Genomic DNA, 23,188 nt, shown 5'->3' with positions numbered 1-23,188 from the left:
CTTCATTGGCTGCAATACTTTCGTGCATAATTACAACGAAAGCAAAACTTCCAGCTGGGTCATTTTCTGATGGATCGGCAGTCATCTTCCGAACAGTGGAAAAGCCAAAATGTGCTGAAGAACTGTTTCAGGAGGTGAAAAGGCACCAAAAGATGACGGAATCCGTCGCTATCGGAAAAGAACTGTATTTAAAAGCACACTGATATTGACTGGGATTGTTGATACTTCTAGCAATACTGCTCAGCAGTCCACTTACAACAGCCAGTCTGCTTAAGTTCTTCATACCAAGAAATCGAAGAGTGTTTGCGTCAAATGCATTCGCTAAAACGACTCGGAAATCGAAAGAATGTGGAATGGTAAATATTGATGTTGTGGGAGATACTGGCACTGACAGAGTGGCACGAATTACAAAAATAAATAAAAAGAAAAATAAAGAAAAAGGGAAGAGTATCTGTTACTGTGGTTCATTTGGCGACTTACACCCAGCTGAAGTGCATTACTCACTACCAACTGTTATGTGTCGTACAATTTTCTTTTCTGCCAAAAGTCTGATACACACACGTGTGGCCATTTATGTCTATGTTCCTCATGATGTTTGCAGAGAAGAGTTACATATAAAAAGGAGGCACTACAAATCCATTCACCAACAGTGCTTCAGATATGATGTTGTAAGCTCTGACTTTAAAAGTACAATACCTAGTTCTATGTAATAATTACGAGTAAATTCTACTAATTTATTTGAGCAAAGGATGTTGTAGTGTCACATCGATTGGTTAGGAAATATCAACAGTATTCCTAAGTTAAACTATAAACTGCTAGAAGGAGGTAAAACTAAGTGAATACTCCACGGCCACGACAATATTGGTGATTTAAATATTTATTTAAAATTGTTTTAGAAGGGTTGTAGGTTTGAGAAAAATATTTTTATGCTTAAAATTGAAACATGGACAACAAAAGGGTCAACATCTGTGAGTACCTATTAGTTTACTCAAAGGAACAAGGTTTGAAACCGAATCTTGATCAATTTTGTCAGTCATCAAACCAATAGAGATACTGCTAGTTAATACACTTCACCTCAAACGCGATATTGCATTGAATGAATAACATACCGATACATTTCTTTCGCACAAGCTATGGATTCCTTCGTACAGTAAGTCTGGGATATAAAGTAGTTGAGATACTAGCCAACGCCTAATACCAGCCAGTACTTCCCATACAGTAGACAATCTGGAATTGAAGATTGTAGACAAACATGGGTATCTCTTCGGCCGCCATCGAGAAAAAGTCAACAGTTCTTGCTTCAAGCAGCACGATGGTGTTATGGTATAAGATTTAACGTCAGTCTACCTGGATGTAGTAACACTCCCTAATTTGAAATCCCACAGTATTTTGTCTCAGTGAAGTTGCCCCAATGGACTCTGATGAATGCATTGGACAACAAAAACATTTCTGTACAAAAAATGTGTTTGAGATGAATTTAGTAACAGTACTTTACTTTCAGAATTAATTTTAAGGCATTCAGTACCTTGGTCAAGAGCTTTTAAGATAGAAGTATGGCCACCTACTTGTTCCCTGCCCTGATTTAACACACCTTTAGTAGAACCATCATCTATCTTACTTAAAATTTCTTCTTTGTACATATATATTTCTCTACCTTTACCTATAATTATTTTATGATTCGCTATTTACTCCATCAATGTGTTCTGATCAACCTCAACTATACTAATTCGATCATCGCAGTAGTAAAACACTACTCTTATCTAAATTGCAGTTCTCCTCTATTTTGAGTTGTGAGATAGACAGAAATATTCGAAATACATACTTTCACTAATGTGATCATTTAATTCATAAATGATACCTAGCCCTATGTTGTTCTTTGCGCTCCGTTCATTTAGTTTCTAATGTCTTACAGCTAGCTGCCGATTGTTCTTATGTTTTCTACTGTTAACCTATACTTGTTCTAGATGTTTTTTCAGCTCACTAATGCTGGCCTTCTGTTCTCATGAAGTTGTCTCTAGACCTTTCAGTGATATTTTTGAAATAATGCTTCTTATAACTGATCGTAACTTTTAGCATCAGTCGCACTTAATTATGCCTAGGCAACTTTTTGAAGTGAAGTAACTTGCTGCATACTTATCTGAAAACAGTTGGAGGAAAATGGGACAGAATTTAGCTTTGACAGCTTTTCATAATCATTGTTTGTGTCAACTCAATAACTTTGTCCAGAATGGTCTGCACTTACAGTATCAGTGACACAACCCAATTCCTAAAACGGAGCACTGTCGTTGCGTGTCCTTGTAACTTTTGCTTCAGTAATTACTCTCTTAATTACATCATGAAAAAGGTTCGGTACACTTTCTTGAAGCTCAAAGGAATTCATGATGCCACTAGTATTCACTGACGACTAAGGAGAAAGACTAATGGTTCTCTCAACACTTTTTATCCCTTTCCTAGTCTTTGTTTCTATCTGGTGAGCGGTGTCTTCATCAATCGTAAAAAATATGTTTCTATGTGTGTATGAAAGAGAATCAAAGCAAACAGAGAGAGAAAGAGAGATATAAGATGTCCTATTATGCTACAAGGCAAGTTAGTTCTCCACATTTCTTCACACTATTACAAGAGATTATCAAGGATAAATACACAAAAATCACACAGACTACAGTTACTTGTCTCCTAATCAAAAGGGAAGCCAAGCAAATCTCAGAAGTCAAATTTTACACCTACGTCCCCATAAAACAGTAAAACGTTATCCACTCAGTACCACTAATCATCAGTAGCATGCAAGCCACAAGGTCAACAGGGAACAACCAAGAAAGTTAGTGTTCATGACTCATAGAACACCATCCAGAACATCAAACCACAGAAAATCTTCGTAGTTCACGTAATCCTAAAAATTTATTAAATCGATAAAATTTTAGGTAACATTACTTCCACTGATTACCACCCACGAAATACAGAAGATGACTATGAACTTCACTGTATAGAATAGTCTCCCTTGAACCACGAGGGTTGAGTGAGGCTGGGGATTTTGATACGCATTTCCAAGTACACCAAAAGTTCCAGCTGCAAATTATGACAATATCACTAACATTAAAAAATCATTTTACAAGGGCACTGACAAAATGCAGTATTAGGAAACAGCCCACATAATGAAAAGTATGAATACAACTGCACTATTACAAATCATCAGCGAAACTACATACAAAGAAAATCAACTAAACAAACACATTTCCTAGTAATCAATAGCAAAATAAAGAGTGAAATGTCTCACGATAACCTGAATATATCCTAGAAAAAAATTAGAAAATTCTAAGGAACGGAGCAGCAGAAAACCCTAAGGGAAAAAGCAGCATATAGAGCACAGTGTTTCAACTGTCATCACTATCTCATTCTTCATCACAGCTCTAATGCTGTTCACTATGTTGTTCAGGTTCAGTGTCGCAATTTTCGTCTCCAGTTTCCAAAAGCTCTCACTGAAATCCTACGTAACTGAAATGTTATCTCCTCAGAAAATATACATGGAATCCTGTCTTAGTATACATCACAGCACAAAAACCAAATGCAAGTTAAAAGCTTATCCGAAGATATTCAATATGAGGACTACTTATTATGAACTAAACTTCCCCACAGATCCGTACTGATCATCACCAAATACAGACTACAGGAAATCTGTTAGTTTATGGTGCTTACTATCCCATCACTCCAAAATTACTCTCGTCACTTCTGTTTCTTTAGCAGAAAATTTAAAACCACTAAAATTACTTGTAACACATGAAAGACAATTGATAATCTTGGTTTGACTTACAGGATCATTGAATGAATAGGATGTAAGACTACGTAATGTGAGGTATATCAAATTCCAGAGATTTAGAGTTTCTAGATCACAGTATAGCAACACTTGGTGGAAGCATGTATCGATACAATACTTGAAACGGTATAGAAAATTTCGAAGATAATACAGTAGTACATTACACACTGCATAAATAATAATCACCAGTAAAATGTTCTCACCTGAGTTATTCAAGGAAAAAATCCACACACTGAATAAAATCAGGGTCTACATCACTTATTTTCTGTATTCATGTATATTTAATTCTGAGATAGTGAGCTATTTGAAGTTAACCACAACGCTAACTAGTGAGTCCACAATAAAGCACAAAATTTCTGAAAGTTAAGAAATCCAGTCACTAGTGAATTTGACGATTTCCCATGTAAATAATCCAAAGGTGCTTGGACGATAATTAATCTCGACAGATTTCATGCAATTGAAACCATGCTGACAGCATTTCACAAATAAATAGTCAAAGGTTCCAATGAACCTGATAATCTACATGTGAATAATCAGAATATTACAGGTATAAATACTCGAAATGATGGGAAAATGAAAGCCTATCATCATATTGAAAAATGTTACAAACTATTCAGTTCAAGTGTTGTAAGTTTTGTCATGACATTATCCCATTTTCAGCCACCGGTCTCTGAATATACTAATAAGTTTTGAAAGGGAACTGTATTTCTCTAGGTGCTACAGTCTGGAACCGCGCGACCGCTACGGTCGCAGGTTCGAATCCTGCCTCGGGCATGGATGTGTGTGATGTCCTTATGTTATCTAGGTTTAAGTAGTTCTACGTTCTAGGGGACTGATGACCTGAGAAGTTAAGGCCCATAACGCTCAGAGCCATTTGAACCATTTTGTATTTCTCTTATGCATGAATGTGTGTCTAGTTTCACCTTCTAGAAAAAATTCGTAGAAGTTAATCCATTTGATATCTGTATACTATGACGTTAATCATTCAGAAAAATAGCTTTCAACTCCTAACAAACAATGACGAAATTTGTGTTGAAGATACTGATCTGATTATGCTGTTCCCTCAAACTGCGTGTATCAGTGAACGCCTACTAGGGGACTTATCTGATAGCTGTAAAGCAGGACAATGTGTGGTGAAGTGAGGCAAATCATTCCTTAGTGTGCTGGAATAGTAAAAAGGGAAAGAGACTCCACAAGCAAATCTAGTACTGAGGCAGGCATATAAAGCCATGTGGTTGCAAGCAATACATACATTTCCCCCCAACTTGTACTTTATGCACAGTACCATAGTAGCCTAAAACACCAATTTTGTTCAATATGTTTGACCTTTACTAACAACTTACTTTTTAAATGAGTACTGATGTGTATGTAGGATACAGAAACAAAAGAAAACATCTTTTGCACAATCTTAGCAACATTAACGTATTTTCCATAATGTTTACACCAAGTGGAGTGTACTTTTTGACCACCACAAAAGTTTTTACAAATACAAATATCGATAACTGTCTTTGATTTTCATTCAAAACATACATTTAAAGTTATATAGATGTGTAAGGAGGATCCTGAACCTGAAAACATGAATATGACATTTGTTGTAAAAAAGCACATTCACTCTCAAGACCAAATTTTTTGATTGATGTTTTAATGAAAAGTTCAGAACATTTATGAAACCCAATGTAAGACATCATTAAAAACGGTAAATATTAATTTTTCAAAATTTCAGGATGTAAAGTAGCAGATTATGATATGAGAAATTTCAAGAGATGGGAGCGAAGTACCCCGTCCTTGGTAGGGCATGGGTTAATCAAACTAAACTTCTTAATACAATGAAGAGACGAACGCAAATTATGCTACAAAAGCATTTTAACGCTCAAAATTCAGAACGAGGTAGATAACCGTATGTGGTTGCTTTTAACTGGCGTCTAATAGCACACAAAAATTATTTATAATATCTTCCAGTTGAGAGAGAGACAGTATAACTGTCACCAGCATTCACGTATATGACAGTCGCAAATGGATGTCGTCACCTACTTGGCAACATGGTTCCGAACTCGTCACAGATAAGATCTTTCTTTACAATTTGTCAAACACAGTAAGCAAGAATTCATTCCGTATTCACGTGCTTGATTCACAAAATTAGACTGTCCGCAAGAAGCGAAAGTAACACACTTAAAGTGCACACATTAATCTAAAAGCAGGGACCTCTCCCTAGTAATGGAACCGCATGGTGACACATACGACCTGCATCGTTCGTCTGAAAATTAGGACCGAACGTCCACATTACACAGGAGCCTCACTGATAATGCGTTCCCGACGAACCACACAGTCCCAATCCGAATTTTAGTGGATGACTAAGTTTCGACTCCCACACAGCAAAGAATATGAGCTCCAGAAAACAAACCACACGAAACTGCCCAGAGATTCTGAAGGACCTGACTGGAGTCTCCGTGCACTGTATTGCTTGTGCTCTCATGAAAGGAGTTGATCCGACACTTCACAATATCAACTGTATATGTATCATGTTTGGAGGTGACGGTGCGCAACCAGTCCAGTATTTTTCGATGAGAGTCGATAATTGGCTAAAAATCGCTTCTAGGCAACCCAATTATCAATATCAATAGGCATTAAGCCCGCAAGCTAACAAAATCCGTATAGGATTTAGACCACTGTCGATATGGTGCATCGTTTCAAACTCTACGAGCAGACTAATACATAATCTAAAATCTTTACCGGCGTATGGTATGATCAGCATCCTAGTGTAGACTTAGGAAAAACAAATCATTCTATTTGAACCACAAACCGTTTATTTAGCGCATGTTGTTCCAGTCAAGAGAACTGGTTTGTGGGATTGAAGGGACCAGACTGCTATGGCCATCGGTCTCAGGAGAAGTATCAGAAAAGTCTGCTAGATACCCACCAAATTGTGCAAAATTTTCTTATGTGCCATTAACGTTGCGAAGCGATTTTCGTGCAACAGTGAAAGAAATGTTGTGAACAGATGTTTGTTGGCAGCCTTCAATGGTAATCAATGTCGGACGTTTGTGAAAAGTATAGAAAATGGAGTACAAGAAGAGCGTAAAAAAATTATTTGCACTTTGTTGGCTGTGAATGTGGAGGCGAAAAATTTTTAGGACTCGTGAATGATCTGCAAACTACCACGACTGACCATTAGGAAAACGGTAAAGCAGTGATTCCCTCGTTTTAGGAAACATTATTGCGTATTAGGAAACGTTAGCAAACCGTTGCTCTACTACCGTTGAACAGTAATTATACCTGATACGGCGCATAAAACACACATTTTAAGTTCGTACATCAACTCAAACACTGTTAGAAACCATAGAAGGTAATTAAGAGGAAACCTATAAAATAAAATCTATGTATTTTTTCTTCTTCATAAGCAAACAACACTGACTCCATTCATAGCGATTTCACAGCATTTTATTAAGTCAGATCTTACCACGGGAAAAAATTACAGAAGTGATTTGTCTTGGTAAACGCAACTGTGTACTACATTACATGCAATACGAAAGCTTCTAGTGGAAATGTGGAGCAACGTGAAACAAAATTTGTGATTTTGAATTCAGATTCTGTATCGCGCGTATAAATTTACTGTGTTAACTTGTGATTCAATGGAGAAACGCACTGCAGCTTGTAGTGTTATGGCTTTCCCCAGTCTACTATTTCACTTGCACATGATTCAGAAGGGCACACTAGACACACTAAAATGAAGTATTATGATTTTGTCCATTCGCATTCTCTGACTAAAGTTTGATTCAGTGCGAACATAAAGCCTTTCTGAAAGTAGTTGTGTTTCTGGAGAGCTTCGATTATTGAGACTGGTGCAGTGAGAAATTTAATCCCATCTCGTACGTCAAAGCGAAGCTGCCGACCCGTATTTAGTTTGATTTTACATGTGTAGCAATGCATATAAGTAATCTGAGTGTGCCCATACTTTCCGATTAAATCGGTGGAGCAGGATACTGCTGAATTTGTCTCTCCCGTCGCACTTCGTTAAAAGGATGCGGATATAGGTCAAGCCATGAATGTGACGAGATGAATGTTTCTCTTTATTGGAATCTTTAGAAATCACCATGCGAGATGTATATTCCTCCCACACTACAACATCAAGCAACTACTACATTGTAAACGATCGTCATAAGGTCAGGCTTCACGGTGGGCTGTTCCAACGCTAGCCGATCAGACAAGGGTGCCTGAGGCGCAGGTTGTGTAGGCAACCCGCAGTGCCCACAAGTGGACGTGCTTGCCCTGCTGCTTAGGGGTGGGCTGGCATGCTGTAACAGACTGCTCTACGACTTACAAGGATAACACAGTAGGTGCCTTAACCCGATCTCCCAGAAACTTCACTAAGTGTAAGTGGAGTCAAAATAGGTGAAGATGTACTACATGTACCTTTTGCTCTAATTAACAGATCAAATGAAACCATGGATAGCGTCACGGTTTCACACTTTTGAGCGTTGTGCTCGTAACCAGATTATTATTTATATTTCTGTATTTCATTTAGCCACTCATGTTTGTAGAAGATTACTCTACGAAAGTTTTCCAGTGTATGTTGGAATAACGATGTCCTTATTCGTCTAGTAAGAAAATTATTTGAAGTTTTTTTCGGTGAAATTCCTATAGTCTATTCTGATTCGTAATCTACTATACATGGTTTCCATGAAATTATTGCCATCATGTAAAATCTTAAGCACCGTTAATTACGTTCCTTTCCCAAATGAGACTCACGTGAAGTAATGTGACTATGGGAAACCTGCCTTTGCAAAACGCTCGTGGTGTTCAAAATTACTGCTAGAATGTATCTGTCACTGGTATCACCCACGAGAATGCACCAATACAATAAATATAAGAACAAATAATAAGAATTTAAAAAGCTTATAACCCCCTGATATCTACCAAATTCACTTACTGTGAAACCCAGTTGCATCTTTACAATTAACAGAACACCCTTGTGTCCCCTAAATTGATAAGAAACATTTATATAGGAACCTTCCACGAATATGGGTAGATAAATCCGGTTTCGAAGGGGGGGGGGGGGGTACAAAACTCAAAGGCTGCGGCGCTAGTCACTGTACCTCCGTTAAGAGAATTGCGAGTTGTAAAGGCATCTAAACTACGTCAAAAACTTGAACGCCGTTCCCTCAGAAACGATCGAGCAATTTTTCAACAGAAGAAAAGCAGAAGAAGAGAGCAAAGAAGGGAAACAAGAAATGGGAAAGGAAGAAGAGAAAGACGAAAAATCGAAGGAAAGGAAAGGAAAAAGGAAAAGATAAAAGATAAGAGGAAAAGGTAAGAGAAAAAGTGAAAGGAGAGTGTAGAGATGGAGAGGGAAGAGATAAAGAGTAAAGCGACGAGAAAGACAAGAAAAGTATAACACAGAGGCATAGAAAAATTGTAGGTTTCCGCTCGTATTTACACAGTTTGCACCAGAAATATCAAACATAGAACACCTGGGCAAAATGAGAGAATGTTCACGACATCACAGAAAAGGGAGAAAAGGCAGTCGGGAAAATCAATGAGCAGGTGAAATACAAAAGAATGAAGCTTCATGAGTTGGGGTTGAAAAGAGAAACCATATAGCTGCGTTTGGTACCAACGATAATTAAGAGGCAATGTTCGGAGACAGAATGTCGACCTTTCGAATTTTATAAATTCTTGGGAAGTGAGCTGGGCTACCAGCTCAGTGATTTGTACGACACTCCCTAATACACAAACTGCGAATTAACTGACTGTTTGGTTCAGAATGTAATGAAGAAAGAAAATTAATGTGTGGAAATTTACGGTTGCACTTGTAGTTCGTTCTCTAAATTACAGATGATTTTTATGGAACAGTCGCAGTCCATGATGTACATGAGTGCTGCCATCACAGTATCTGCTTGTAGGAGCTGTACCGATAAATAGCTATTTGCTATAGTTAGTAGTGAAACTGAGGTGCCTTTTGAAGAGAAAGATTTAGTACACAGAACCTTAGAAATGCTTTCAGTCGGAATGTTCAAATGTTCAAATGTATGTGAACTCCTAAGGGACCAAACTGCTTAGGTCATCGGTCCCTAGATTATCGGACCCACATGCAAGATGTGGAGACAGTGACGGAAGTTACTAGCCGACACAGCTCCAGTGGGACTGCGTGGGCCGTACTTGCCTTCGCCTTTGGCGAAATACACCGCACCGCTGCAGGTGCTTTTTGCGACTGACGAACGGATGTCACCAACGTGTTCAAAAGGCCAGCAGATTCCACAGTCGGCTGCGTTTGTACGGACACCGTGTGGCCTTGAGGCTGGCCGGAATGCTTCATAAGCATGCTGGAATAAACACCTGTCAGTACTAACACCGCTCCACAGAACGCTCCGGCGTGAATCAGCTCCATCCTATGCCATTCTTCTCGCCCATCCTGATGCGTAGCGATTCTGGAATAGGTGGGGTAATTTCAAGCTACTAAAACATCTTTCACTCCATCAGAACGGCAAGTACAGAGATCGTATGTAAAATATGTAGTTGTACTGTACCACTAGCCGCCCAGGGTTGCGGCGTGGTCTACGGTGTCCTGTCACGGCTACTGCCACCCCCCCCCCCCCCCCGGCGGAGGTTCGAGTCCTCCCTCGGTCTCGGTCGTGGGTGTGTCTGTCATCCGTAGCGTAACTTAGTTTAAATTGGTTTAAGTAGTGTGTAAGCTTAAGGGCAGATGACCTCAGCAGTTTGGTCGCATATCGCATAAGGCCTTACCACAAATTTCGAAATTTGCACCAACAGCAGTTATTTGATATTGCATTATTAGGCAACAACGTTCCAACCACTTGGGACCGGTGACCTCGCTGTTTGGTCCCCTCCCGCAAATCAACCAGTAAACCAATCCAATTACGTCTTTTCCACGGCTGTCGCATGAAGGATACCAAGTACCACTTGTGCATGTATAGGACAGGGCACCAATATTCATATCTTATTCCGTAGATATCCGAACTTCATTGTCTGGTGTTATGAAAGTAAACAATTAACAACTAACCATAGTAGGGGAGAGCAGGGGAAAATGATCTCTTTAAAGTGTTGCGCGCTATATTCTGCTCAATATTCAAAATATTCTCAAGTCTATTGAGTATAGGATTAGCATGCAGGGTATTTCAAAACTATACCTACAACGTTTAGGGACAGGTTCCCTAACGAAGACAAGAAACAAAAGTCGACTAAATATAGGTTCTAAAACGTGTATCTTAAGAGTTATGAGCACTTATTCATCTTCGGTACTATGAAACAGATCTCTTCTATTGCAAAGAGTTTGCTTTCCATATTTTTGGAGGAGACAGTGTAGACAAAAACAAGAAAAAAAAGCCCAGTTAACATTAGGTCTAAAACGCACGCTTGAAGAGCTAGAAGCACTGTTTCTTGTCCGCTAATGTGAAACATATTTCTGCACAACAGGTGCTCATAGCTCTTAAGGTCGGGTTCAAGAGCCGGAGTTTACTATATATTTTTTTCTTATTTCGGTTTAAAGAACCTATCGCTAAAGTTTGTCTATTTGATTTTGAAATTCGCTGCATAATTCACCTTTTAAAATTTTGAAACTTCGATGTAGTTTAGAATAAATGCGTAAATAACCCTAAAGGGTCATTTTACTCCTGATCTTTGGCGTGAAATGTTCCTCAGGACTATGATCTTCAGTTTATTGCCATCGTTTTTATTTCTTTATTTATGTGTTATAAATGCATTCACATACATGTATATGCTAATCGATTTGGGTTTTAGACGGCACTTAGATAAGCAATATTTCACATAAAATGCGCTTACGTAAAGCCGAAGACGTTTTTTCTTATATCATCACCACCTGAAAAACTAAAGTATTTCGGTCTGTTATTGAAAAGCACAAATTAGACAAAAATAAAAAAAAGCTCCTTACATATTCAGTTTCCTTTGTCTTGCCAAAAGATCTGCTCTTATAAAAATCACAAATGAAATCAATATCATCACCCACTACGGAACACTGATCCTGAGCACAATTTTCACAGTCCTGACGCGTAATCCAACCTTCCCCACTACAGAACGGCCCCACAGGTAAAGTTAGTGTCAATTGTTCGCACAGCGTAATTGCAGGGGCTGCTCAGCCTTACTACCGTCCAGTGCTCAGTTTTTGGTCCGCAATCTTATTCTGTTTTAGGCAACCCAACGAAGAATACTTCTGGCAAAACCGTCTACTGTGGGCCACCTGAATTTGCGCTTACAGTGACCTGACTGACTAACTTCCGTGATAATTATTTTTCAAACGACTCAACGTATCGAAGTTTATTCTTAACAGTTATTATTCAGAACAGATTATCCTGAAACAGCCTTAAAAGCTTTTCAGACTGTTTCTGACCACCCTGTAGTTAATTTGTAAGAGTCATTCGGTAGGGCGGATAAATATTTACACTACTCCATCTGTTTGATTAAAATCCACTTGGCTATAAATTCAACGAATTCGTGCTCTCCCTGTAAGAGGCAAACTGGTGTATAGTATTTAAGTGTGATAGCAGTTTCCTCTTTTGGGAAACATACAAATTACAGCACCGGTCTCGTTGTGTGAAGCTGCACTCCACATTAAATAAGTTCGCAAGTCAGTTTTGGTTTACTATTCCTCCAGGTTTAACAATTTCTAAGAAACATCGTCATCCAAAGGTCTCCTTTCTTCCTTCACTCCTCCAAGGACTCTACACAAATCTGTCGTTAAATACAGTTATTATTGTAATTATAAAAGATTTCTGTGTCTGACACATCTCTCGAACACTGGAAGTATTGCAGAAACCTTCGCATACTTAATCAATTTTCCTCTGTTTTAGTTACTTTTTCATCTACCATCTTTTCAGATGTAAAGTATTGTACAGCCAACACAAGTTTCTATTTTAATCTCTTCATGTTACCATTGTTTTCATTTTCACCTGTTATCGTATTTTCTTTGTACCTTCTGAAATCTTACCAAAAGATATTTCTGAGTACATTTCTATTATTCAGAATTTTCTATTACTTCCCTGCTATAGTATGCCTGAAACTCTGGTTTTCTATCTGAAAACTGTTTGACGAATTTGTTTTCTTTGCCTCCATACCTGCCACATATTTTGGTGTGTACGCAAGTACCTATGTTAAATAACTGTCCCTCTTGTCAGTTCGCGTGTTCTTCAATGACTAAGCTGTTGAATGTATTACTTAATTTAATCTGATGTATCTCTCTACTATTAAATAAACTTTCATAACCTGAATTTCTGATTTATTGGCGCATAAGCCTGTTTCTTTCTAGCTTTGTAGCTAATTTTTGGCGCCACTCTCCAGATCTACTCTCAATGGCATTCCGTAAGTTAATCGATCAATAAACCTCAGACATTTCAGGAAGTTATATTTTCGTGGCGAAATCAGTGTAACACAGCTACACGCCCTTACCACTTATATTCTGACAACAAGGTAAAATACAACGTAAATTTTATCCTGCATTTGTAATGAATTACTTGGCCAACTTATTCCAAATCACGAAGCCATTTTCTCGGAATCCAGTTAATTTTTCTAACAAGTTTCGATAGGAACTTCACACAGTGAGCTCTTTTGTTGTTAGATTGAAGTAAGTCGGACGCTTTCTTGGATGACTTAACCAAAGGGGCTGTTTATCGCAATTTATTCGTTATCATAATGACCTAAATTTTTACGAGAGTCAGAGGTCAAGATGTTTGTATGTACATCAGTCGACCGTGTGTCGAAAATACGAACAACCCTGCCTGCTGTTACCCACAAATAAAATAACCTAAGCCGCAATCTGTACACCAATCACGAAGTGAAAATTTGAGTCATCTTAATCTCGAATGGATTCCGAGGTGAAATTCCATCACAATTTTGTTGATTAGTTAGTGCTTATACAATCAGATAGGCGACAGAAAAATTCCTGTGTTGATATTTTTGAATGCATCGGGAAATTGGTCAAATGATTTTGTTACTAATATGCCTCATTTTACCTACGCAACTTCTTCGTAGTCTGAGGTAGAACATTTCAAAGCTACAGCAATGTTGTCCAATGCAACAGCGATAGAGGTAAGCATTATTTAGAGTTTCGCATAGGAACAGCCTGAAGGAATTTTTTTTTTTTATTTTCTCTTAATCCGACAGTGCCTCTCAAGTCATACTTTTAACCAACAATCATACTTACGAGTAACGTTAATTTCACTTCATGTGCCTCCTAAAGTTTAACACGATCTCAGTGCACTTTTCAAAACAAAATCGAACTACCTTCTTCTCTCTCTGTGTGTGTGTGTGTGTGTGTGTGTGTGTGTGTGTGTGTGTGTGTTAAACGCCTTCTTCTAAAAGATGGACAGACAGTCACGCTTCAGGGTGGAGCACAATTTTAAATTAAAGGTTTTAACAGTTTATTTATTGCCTCATGAGGGAAGCGAAGGTCTCCATTATTTATTGTAATTGACGTTCTTCGTTTGTTTATCTTATATAAGTAGGAAGTAATTACGTGCCAAACAATGTGAATAAGTCATCGACGAAATTAGTCGATTATTTCAATTTTAATAGCACAAGGGTAATTGGTGCCACCTGCATTCATATATATAAATACAGACAGAGAGGCAGCTTTCAACCTTTCTTTCCGAAGAACGAGTGAGGTGCAGAATCGTTCAGTAGGTCTATCCACTCGTAGAGGAGGACAGCCACAGGCAGGATTACTTAGGGGCTTCTCGGGAACACAGTAGCCAATTCTCACTGGCATGGACCACGTGCAGGAAAAGGATCTTGAAAGGAATCTGACCTGGACTGAGAGTGGTCAGTCCGTACTGAAGCCCAACATTCGCCACCTGTACCTTTTCGGCCTCTGGCCGCTGTGTGAGTCAAGACTGTTCAATCTGTACACATTTTATGGTTTCATTCTGGGCCTCTGGAACCTGACAGAGTGCTTGCTGACCATTTACTTTGCCTGGGGAGACATGGACGAGGTGACGCTAGTGATGATGTCATCTGTTTCCAACTTGAACGGCCTGATCCAGATGATGTTCTTCGTGTACGACAGGCGGCTCTACAACTCACTTGCCCGCCACGTGGCCGCTCTGCTCTCTGTCCAAAGCGACGTCTGCGACAGGCATCCACCATTGGCGGCCATCTTTCGCAGTTCCCAGAGGCGAGCCTTCCGCCTGTCCCTGGCGCTGCTGCTCTTCATGTTCTCTCAGTGCTTCGTGTGGTTCCCCATGCCCAGGATCGTATACCCAGAGCAGAGGCTCCTGCCCTTCGCCCAGCACGCCTGGGACAACAACACCAACTTCTACGGCCTCTCGTACTTCGCCCAGTGCGCGGCAGGCTTGTGGATGACGCAGATGAGTTTCGGTATTGACTGTCTCCTGGCGTCGATCATGATCCTGCTGGCTGCGCAACTGGATATCCTCGCAAGACGAATTTTGGCTCTCAAGAATGACGGCTACAACGAGACATTCGAGTATTCTAAGAAGAGGCCAGGAGCGAGGTTCAGTGACACAATGTACAGTGATTTGTGTCTTTGCGTCGAAAGCCATCAAAAAATTCTCAGGTACGTACTGCAGCACGTTGCAAATCGTATGTACTGTTCTGATGCATACAATCATTCAACAAACTGCACAAGATATCAGAACCACGTCTTAGGCTAGTAACAGTAAGTAATAGGATGAATATTTTTCTCTATGCCAGACAAAATTACGTTTTTATCAGTTGGTAATCTGAAGTAAGGGTTAGACTTTTATCAAATTTTCTGAACATCACTGACAGATCTTCAAAAGTGAGTTCAGCTTCTGCTTGTCAAAAATTAAAAAAGTAGTATTTGAAATAAGTAGATGAATAATATGATTAAGTGAAGCTAGTTTGTGTTGGTTGCCATTATACCATTTTACATAAAAATGAAGATCAAACTAGGCTTTGTGTCTCTGATTCACCTGATTTCCCAGCTTTTGTTGGCAAACTTCTATTTACCCATGAATAATGAGATGTTGTATACAGGGTGTTTCGGAAGTGATGGTTAATATTCAGGGATATGACGGGAATGATTATTCGAAACAAAATCGTCAAGCAAACATGGGCTCTAAAACGCATGCCTTAAGAGGTATGAGCAATCCTTGATCTTCGATAGTGTGAAACAAATCTCTTGTACGGAAAGCTCTTTGCGTTCCAAATTTTAGGAAGTCGTAGTACGTCCAAAACAAGAAAAAAAATCCAGTGACCATGTGCTCTAAAATGTATATCTCAAAAGTTATGAGCACTTGTTCATTAGGAGAGCTGTTTCAAACTAGCGAAGATGAACAAGTGCTCATCGCTCTTAAGGTATGCATTTTAGAGCACATATTTACTGGACATTTTTTCCTTGCTTTGGTCTGTACTACCACATCCCAAAATATGGAAAGCAAAGAGTTTACAGTAGATTTGTATCGAAAATGAAGAAAATGCTCATAGCTCTTAAGACGTGCGTTTTAGAGCCCTTGTTTACTTCAATTATTTGTTTCAATTGACCATTACTGCTATGTATCTGAATATTGACCATCACTTCTGAAACAATTCCTCAACCATTCTCACTAACAGAATAAAACTTTATTTTACCGTATGTATGTCATAAACTGTCGTTAGCGAAAAGATAAAAATTGTTTCCTTTGACAAATTCGAAACAGATTTAATTTACGGGTACAGTTAGTGTCAGTTGTTCCCATAGTGTGTCAGTTGTTCTCATAGTGAACGACAACGCACTACGCTGCTCAGACTTTGGGTCGATTCGATAGGTTCTACCGTCCCATGTCCCATTCCTGTACCGCTGTCTTGTTCGGTTTTAGGAAACCAAACTGCGAACACGTTTGGTGAAATCGTCTGGGGCGGACCGCTTGAATCTGCATGTGCAACGGCCTGATTGGATAATTTAAATGCTATTTAAATCGGAAATGGTGCAACGTATCGATCTTTTTCCGTAACAGTTATTTCTCAGCACAACCTACCCCGCGACGAGTTCACAAGCTTTTCATATGGTTTCTGACCCAAAGTTGCAAATAAATCCTGTACAGAAGTAACATTGTCACGTACTAGTATTCGTTAAAATACTTACTCTATACTGTAAACATTTTGTCTGTAAATATTTTGTCCATATTATACAAGACATCTTGAGGCCAATTTGTAAAGTATTTCATTCTACAGCTGATTGAATTCCGATACAACTAGAATGGGTATCCCCAGCCTCAAGCGCTCTTTTCTATAACAAACATTAATCGTTGAATCAGTTCTTTATGTATATGACACACTCTTTCTCGAATGTAACAACAGTAGATGAAAACATGTTTATTCATAATCATAGAGGTATTGAAGTTTCCTATTGTGGTGGTAATTGACTACAGAGAAGGAATGAAACAATTTTTCGGTAAAGTTCCCCTGTGAATATTTATACCATGTTAGGTACTCGTACCCACAATATATTTAATTTTTTCATTGAAAGTGTGCTTCTCAGTGTTGGTGAACATATTAAATAGTGCGCTGTACAATATATGTCAATGTAAACTAAATAAACCTCTCCTGATAAAAACTGCACTGATTACTCTATCGAATTTTCTGTCAGTTTTTCCGATTGTCTTTCTCCCGATGCGATCGCATTCTTCGCTATTGAAACCAGAGCCATCGGAAAATTATATTATAATCTTTCATCGTTTACTCTTTCCCAGTATGTCTTTGACTACGCTCGTAACGACAACTTTCCCGTTTCTATTTCTTAAAAGATGTTAAGCGTTTATCGAAATCAGAGTTGCCTGCTATAGACAATGTGTTCATAATCGTAATGGAGAAGACAGGGAACGATGTTGCACTAAACAAAGAAATCAGCTCATTTACCCATTTGTGTCAAAGGGTGCCGATTGAAATACATCTGGCACATTCCTTTTCAGGGCTCTAGGAATTCCCTTGGGAAGTGGCTAAAACAAACAGGAGCACAAAAAATGGTTCAAATGGCTCTGAGTACTATGGGACTAAATTGCTGATGTCATCAATCCCCTAGAACTTAGAACTACCTAAACCTAACTAACCTAAGGACATCATACACATCCATGCCCGAGGCAGGATTCGAACCTGCGACCGTAGCGGTCGCGCGGTTCCAGAGTGTACCGAACAAGAGCACATAATGTGTTACTGTTCCAATATCAATGCAATAATAAATGACCTACCAAGCTCCAAATCTATTACTACACAGCTAGAAAAAAGGAACACCTGAAGTGACAAGATCATTTTGTTTACAGGGCATGGTACAGATAGAGCATCATTGTAGGCACATATGATAACAACCTCAGACAAAATGAAGCACAAATGTCACAGAATAGTGGACCTAACTAACGCATAATTACACAATGAAACATCCCTCCCCAGTCTGACGGCATTGCAGGCACCTATTATCGCATGCAAATGATTTTAAAGGTGTTGATTGGCAACCTGCAATAGATTGCCGCAAGCATCAAGCTACTAACACCTATTGCTGCTATTCCGCAACGATTCTTGCAGGCTCTGGAGAACTAGTAAATTCCTGTTTCACCATGTCCGATACGTTTCAGTGGGCGCGAGATCTATCTGGTGAACAAGCTAGCCACGGCAGTTACTGCACACCACGTAAAGCTCGTTGTGTCCTGGCAGCCGTATGCGGACGGGCATTATCCTGCCGAACAAGCATATCAGCTTGTAGAAAAAAATGACAGTAGCATAGTGATAACCTGAGCAATATACGGGGAATTGACTATTTTACCCCACTGTAATACCAAACGCCAAACGTGACCTCGAGTTGTAATAGAGAGCGGCCCAAATCCCACGAAGTGTGGGGAGGGCCGTATGTGTCGTGGACGAATGCATTGTCGAGAAGATCGCTCACCAGACCTACCCCACACAAGTGCGCGTCCATCAGTCACATACAGGCAGAATCTGCTCTCATTACTGAAGACAACAGAGTTCGACACCACTCTCTAGTCGACTCTTTCATGACACTGCACTGAAGTGGCAAAAGTCGTGGGATACCTCCTAACGTCGTCTCGGACTTACTTTTGCCAGGCGTAGTTTAGCATCTCGACATGACATAACTCAAGAAGTCGATGTAAGTCCCCTGCAGAAATACTGAGTCATGCTGTCTCCAGTGCCGTCCATAATTGTGAAAATTTTACCAGTGCATGATTTTATGCTCTAACTGACTTTTCGATTATGTCCCGCAAATGACCGATGGGATTCATGTGGGGCGATCTGGGTGGCCGAAGCATTCGCTCGAATTGTTCATAATGTGCTTCAAACCATTCTCGGACAACTGTGACCCGGTGACATGTGGCATGTTCATAAAAATTCTATTGTCATTTCGGAACAGGAAGTCCATGAATAGCTGAAAATGGTGTCCAGGAGGTTCTATTGGACCAGAAGACACAGTCCATTTCAAGTAAACACAGTCCACGCCATTATGGAGCTAACATTAGCTTGCACAGTGACTTGTTGACAACCTTGGGCGATGCACCACACTCTAAACCAACCAACAGCTCTTACAGACTGAAATCGGGACTCATCTGACTAGGCCACGGTTCTTAGTCGTATAGGGTCCAATCGACATGGTCACGAGCCCAGGAGAATCTCTGCAGGCGATGTCGGGCCGTCAGTAAGAACACTCGCGTAGGTCGTCTGCTCCCATAGCCCACTAACACCCACTGCCCTAACGGCACAGGCACTAGTAATTCTCCGGTGAGCAGTCGGCTAACAGTGACACGGCAGGTATAACAAGTGCTCGGATTTGTCCCCTGGATGCTGTTTGCTCGGTGTCCGCTGCTCGCATGACGCGTCTATATATTGTCATGCATCTCTTCTAGGTGGACATCCAGCGGCTGGTCTATTTGTGTGGGAATGTTTCATCGGCCACTGCTGAGATCATCGACACCATTTATACGTTGCTGCGACGAGTGCCACAACCCGTTGATACGTGAAACAGCTTCCCGCACGACCACAAGGCGATCTCGTTCAAATGTGTGAAGGTGTTCCTAAGCAGTACTTACTCGTCAGTAGAGGATGGTTGCAGCCCAGAATAAATGTTGCAGTCACTATTCACCTCCAATCTCAGAACGATGACTGCATTTAGACTCAAAACAGAGGATGCACAAACACTCTGCCTGAGCACTGTCTAATCAGCGATTAACGTTCTACAACGACCAGTCAACCCGGCTGCATGCCCGAGAGACCTTCAAGCGTTCAAAAATGGTTCAAATGGCTCTGGGCACTATGGGACTTAACATCTCAGGTCATCAGCCCCCTAGAACTTAGAACTACTTAGACCTAACTAACCTAACGACATAACACACATCCATGCCCGATGCAGGATTCGAACCTACGACCGTAGCGGTCGCGCGGTTCCAGACTCAAGCGCCAGAACCGCTCGGCCACCAGCGGCCGGCCCTTCAAGCGTGACAAATACATCTACATCTACAGGGATACTCTGCAAATCATATTTAAGTTCCTGGCATAGGGTACATGGAACCACCATCTCAAGTCCCTATTGTTCCAATCTCGTATAGCGCACGGAAAGAACGAACAACTATATCTTTCAGTACGAGCCCTGATTTTCCTTATTTTATCATGGTGATCGTTTCTCCTTATATAGGTCGGTATCAAAAAAATATTTTCGCGTTCGGAGGATAAACCTGGTGATAGAAATTTCATGAGAAGCTTCCGCCTCAACGAAAAACCCCTTGTTATAATGATGTTCACCCTAAATCCTGTACCATTTCAGTGACACTGTCTTCCCTATTTCGCAATAACACAAAACATGCTGCCCTTCTTTAAACTTTTTCGATGTAATCCGTCAGTTCGGTCTAGTAAGAATCCCATTCTGCGCAGAAGTGTTCTATAAGAGAATGGACAAGTATAGTGTAGGCAGTCTCCTTAGTAGATCTGTTCCATTTTCTGTGTCCTTCCAATAAAACGCAGTCTTTAGTTAGCCTTCCCCACAACATTTTCTATGTGTTCCTTCCAATTTAATTTGTTGTTAGTTGCAATTCCTTGAAACCGAAGTTTAACGGATTCCATGTAGTACTCATGTGGATGACTTCACACTTATCGGTATTTAGCGTCAATTGCCAATTTTCGCACTGTACAGATATCTTTTCTAAATTGTTTTGCAATTTGTTTTGATCTTCTGATGACTCTATTAGTCGATAAACGACAACGTCATCTGCAAACTACCCAAGGGGGCTGCTCATATTGTCTCCCAAATCGTTTATATAGGTAAGGAACAGCAGAGGGTCTATAACATTAGGAATCACATCTGTTTTACTTGATGACTTTCCGTCAATTACTAACACTATAAACACTATATATCACTAACACTATAACTCGTTGGTATGCTCATATTTTTCCCTTGTGACATTGCACACATTTCTTGACCGTGCTGCATATTTTTCAGCTTTGTATATGACCAGGAAACAAACTACTTCGTAAGAATAACACAACGGATCCCATATTATTACTTGTGATATATTACTTTATGGCTATCTGTCTTCATAAAGAAGTTAACTTCGAACAAAAGAGCCTTTGATAGTTACCTGATGATCACATAGGAGGGAGACCAGGATTCTGCTTAACAACAGTTTTATTTTCTTCTGTTACAGTTTCGTGCCTCATCTCCAGATCACAATGAATCCCGTCGCTATGACGTCGTTCGGTTGCAGCGTTCTTATTATATGTCTAGGACTGTTTCAATCAACATTCGTAAGTTTATTACAATATGTCGCTAATGCAATAGTGACGCACATTAAAATCGATGACTTCACAATTATTTACTAGTGTATTTACTTACATAAGGGTTCGAATGATGCAAATTTTTGACAATTATTTTTTTCTGTTACACTATTTAGTAAAGTGACACCAGACATTCCTGTCATCGTTTTTCTTTACTTTACTACTGTAACACCCGTGTTACAATGTTACTAAGGAGCAAATTCAGATATTTCACAAAAATCTGGCAATTATTGTTCATTATAAACACAGTTTAGTCATACCTTCCACCAACATCCATGCGTTCTTTGAGTACACTGTATCACGGAGTTGCACAAGCAGAGTATTGCAACACGCTTTCAGGTTAGTTCGGAAATGAGCAGTCATGTGAGGATGTAGGCTATTTCAGTAACCTTACAGACGTTTTCAGGAAATAATTTCTTCAGTGAGAATAGCTAACTCAGTTACCGTGGGTGTTACGGTGCATTTGGTGTGTGGCTGTGTCATGACAGGTAGTGTTGTTTGCTGTGTATGTCCTTTTCAGAGACGGTTGTGGAACGAGGCTGTTCGATGGAGGATGTCAAATTAAACACCTTTCAGGTCAAATTTTCAACCTTATTTTATTTGACAACAAGTTTCAGCGTTATACTACGCCATCTTCAGGCCCCTGACCGACGTTCTGTAGGAATCTACCTCGGTTTTGATCAAAAGGTCGGCAGGAAATACTTGAAGTGATCACTGTAGCAAGTATGTACTAATTCCAGTATTACTGGCCCCTGTCTCTATCACAACCGTTGTAGATTGCTCCTACACGTCAGTCTGGGGCCTGAAGGTGGGGTGATATAACGCTGAAACTGGTTGCCAAATTAAATGAGGTTGGAAATCTAACTGGTGAAAGGTGTTAATTTGACGATGTTCTTTGTTGTTCCCACTACTTACTGCGGAAATTGTCATCAGTTTCACCACATAACAACTGCCTCGGACCAAACTTTGTGTTACTGGGGAAAACATATTTTCCATACTTTCCGCTGATGATACAGATCGTGATAATTGCTGTATTGCGCACGCTTTCTCGCCTCTTTGTACTGTTTTGGTTTTGCGCGTAATGATTATATTGACGGTGTCACTCTATGAAATTTACTACTGTCCTATATCTTTGTCGATTTTCTAAGAGAAGAAAGCTCCCTTGTTGTTGCAAGTGGTAAGTTCCTCAGTAGGCGCCGTAGACTGTGTTGTTTGTTCTCTGCCAAACTTGTTGATGCGAGTACACGATATTTGCTACGACTTTGTCTGTGGAAAATCTACTAATAAAATTTTTTTCAATACCCTGTTAGTCAGCATATACGAATCACAACGTCTCAATCTCTCTGTATAGGAACGCATTCATGAATGATACAATACTACAAGGACTGTACGGGGGTCAGTCATTTGATAAAGTAATGTGCATCATAAAAATTAAGATGTTAGTTTTAAACTCCGCATTTAAATAATTGCGACTGTAAACATTTTCCTCAAACACCGTATTTTATAGTATGAAATGGAACTATAACATTATACAATTCTTCTATTACATTAGCAACTCGGAACGAAAAACTTTCGAGTTACTAGTGGAGCCTAACATTACCAGTTACTTGGTAACGTTGGTAT

General features: G+C 39.7%; 1 protein-coding gene across 1 annotated transcript in view; it reads left to right on the top strand.

Moving 5' to 3' along the window:
* The first annotated feature begins 14,541 nt into the window (after nucleotides 1-14,541).
* Nucleotides 14,542-23,188, top strand: part of LOC124545814 (odorant receptor Or2-like) — a 48,412-nt gene continuing 39,765 nt past the window's right edge. The window contains exons 1-2 of the mRNA XM_047124761.1: nucleotides 14,542-15,350; nucleotides 21,436-21,535. Of these exons, the coding sequence (XP_046980717.1) occupies nucleotides 14,542-15,350; nucleotides 21,436-21,535 (909 nt within the window). The remainder of the gene's footprint in view (nucleotides 15,351-21,435; nucleotides 21,536-23,188) is intronic.

Source organism: Schistocerca americana, chromosome 8 (assembly GCF_021461395.2).
Source record: "Schistocerca americana isolate TAMUIC-IGC-003095 chromosome 8, iqSchAmer2.1, whole genome shotgun sequence".
NCBI classification, from domain to species: domain Eukaryota; kingdom Metazoa; phylum Arthropoda; class Insecta; order Orthoptera; family Acrididae; genus Schistocerca; species Schistocerca americana.
The sequence above is the reverse complement of the archived record's forward strand: the minus strand, read 5'-3'. Positions and strand labels throughout refer to the sequence as shown.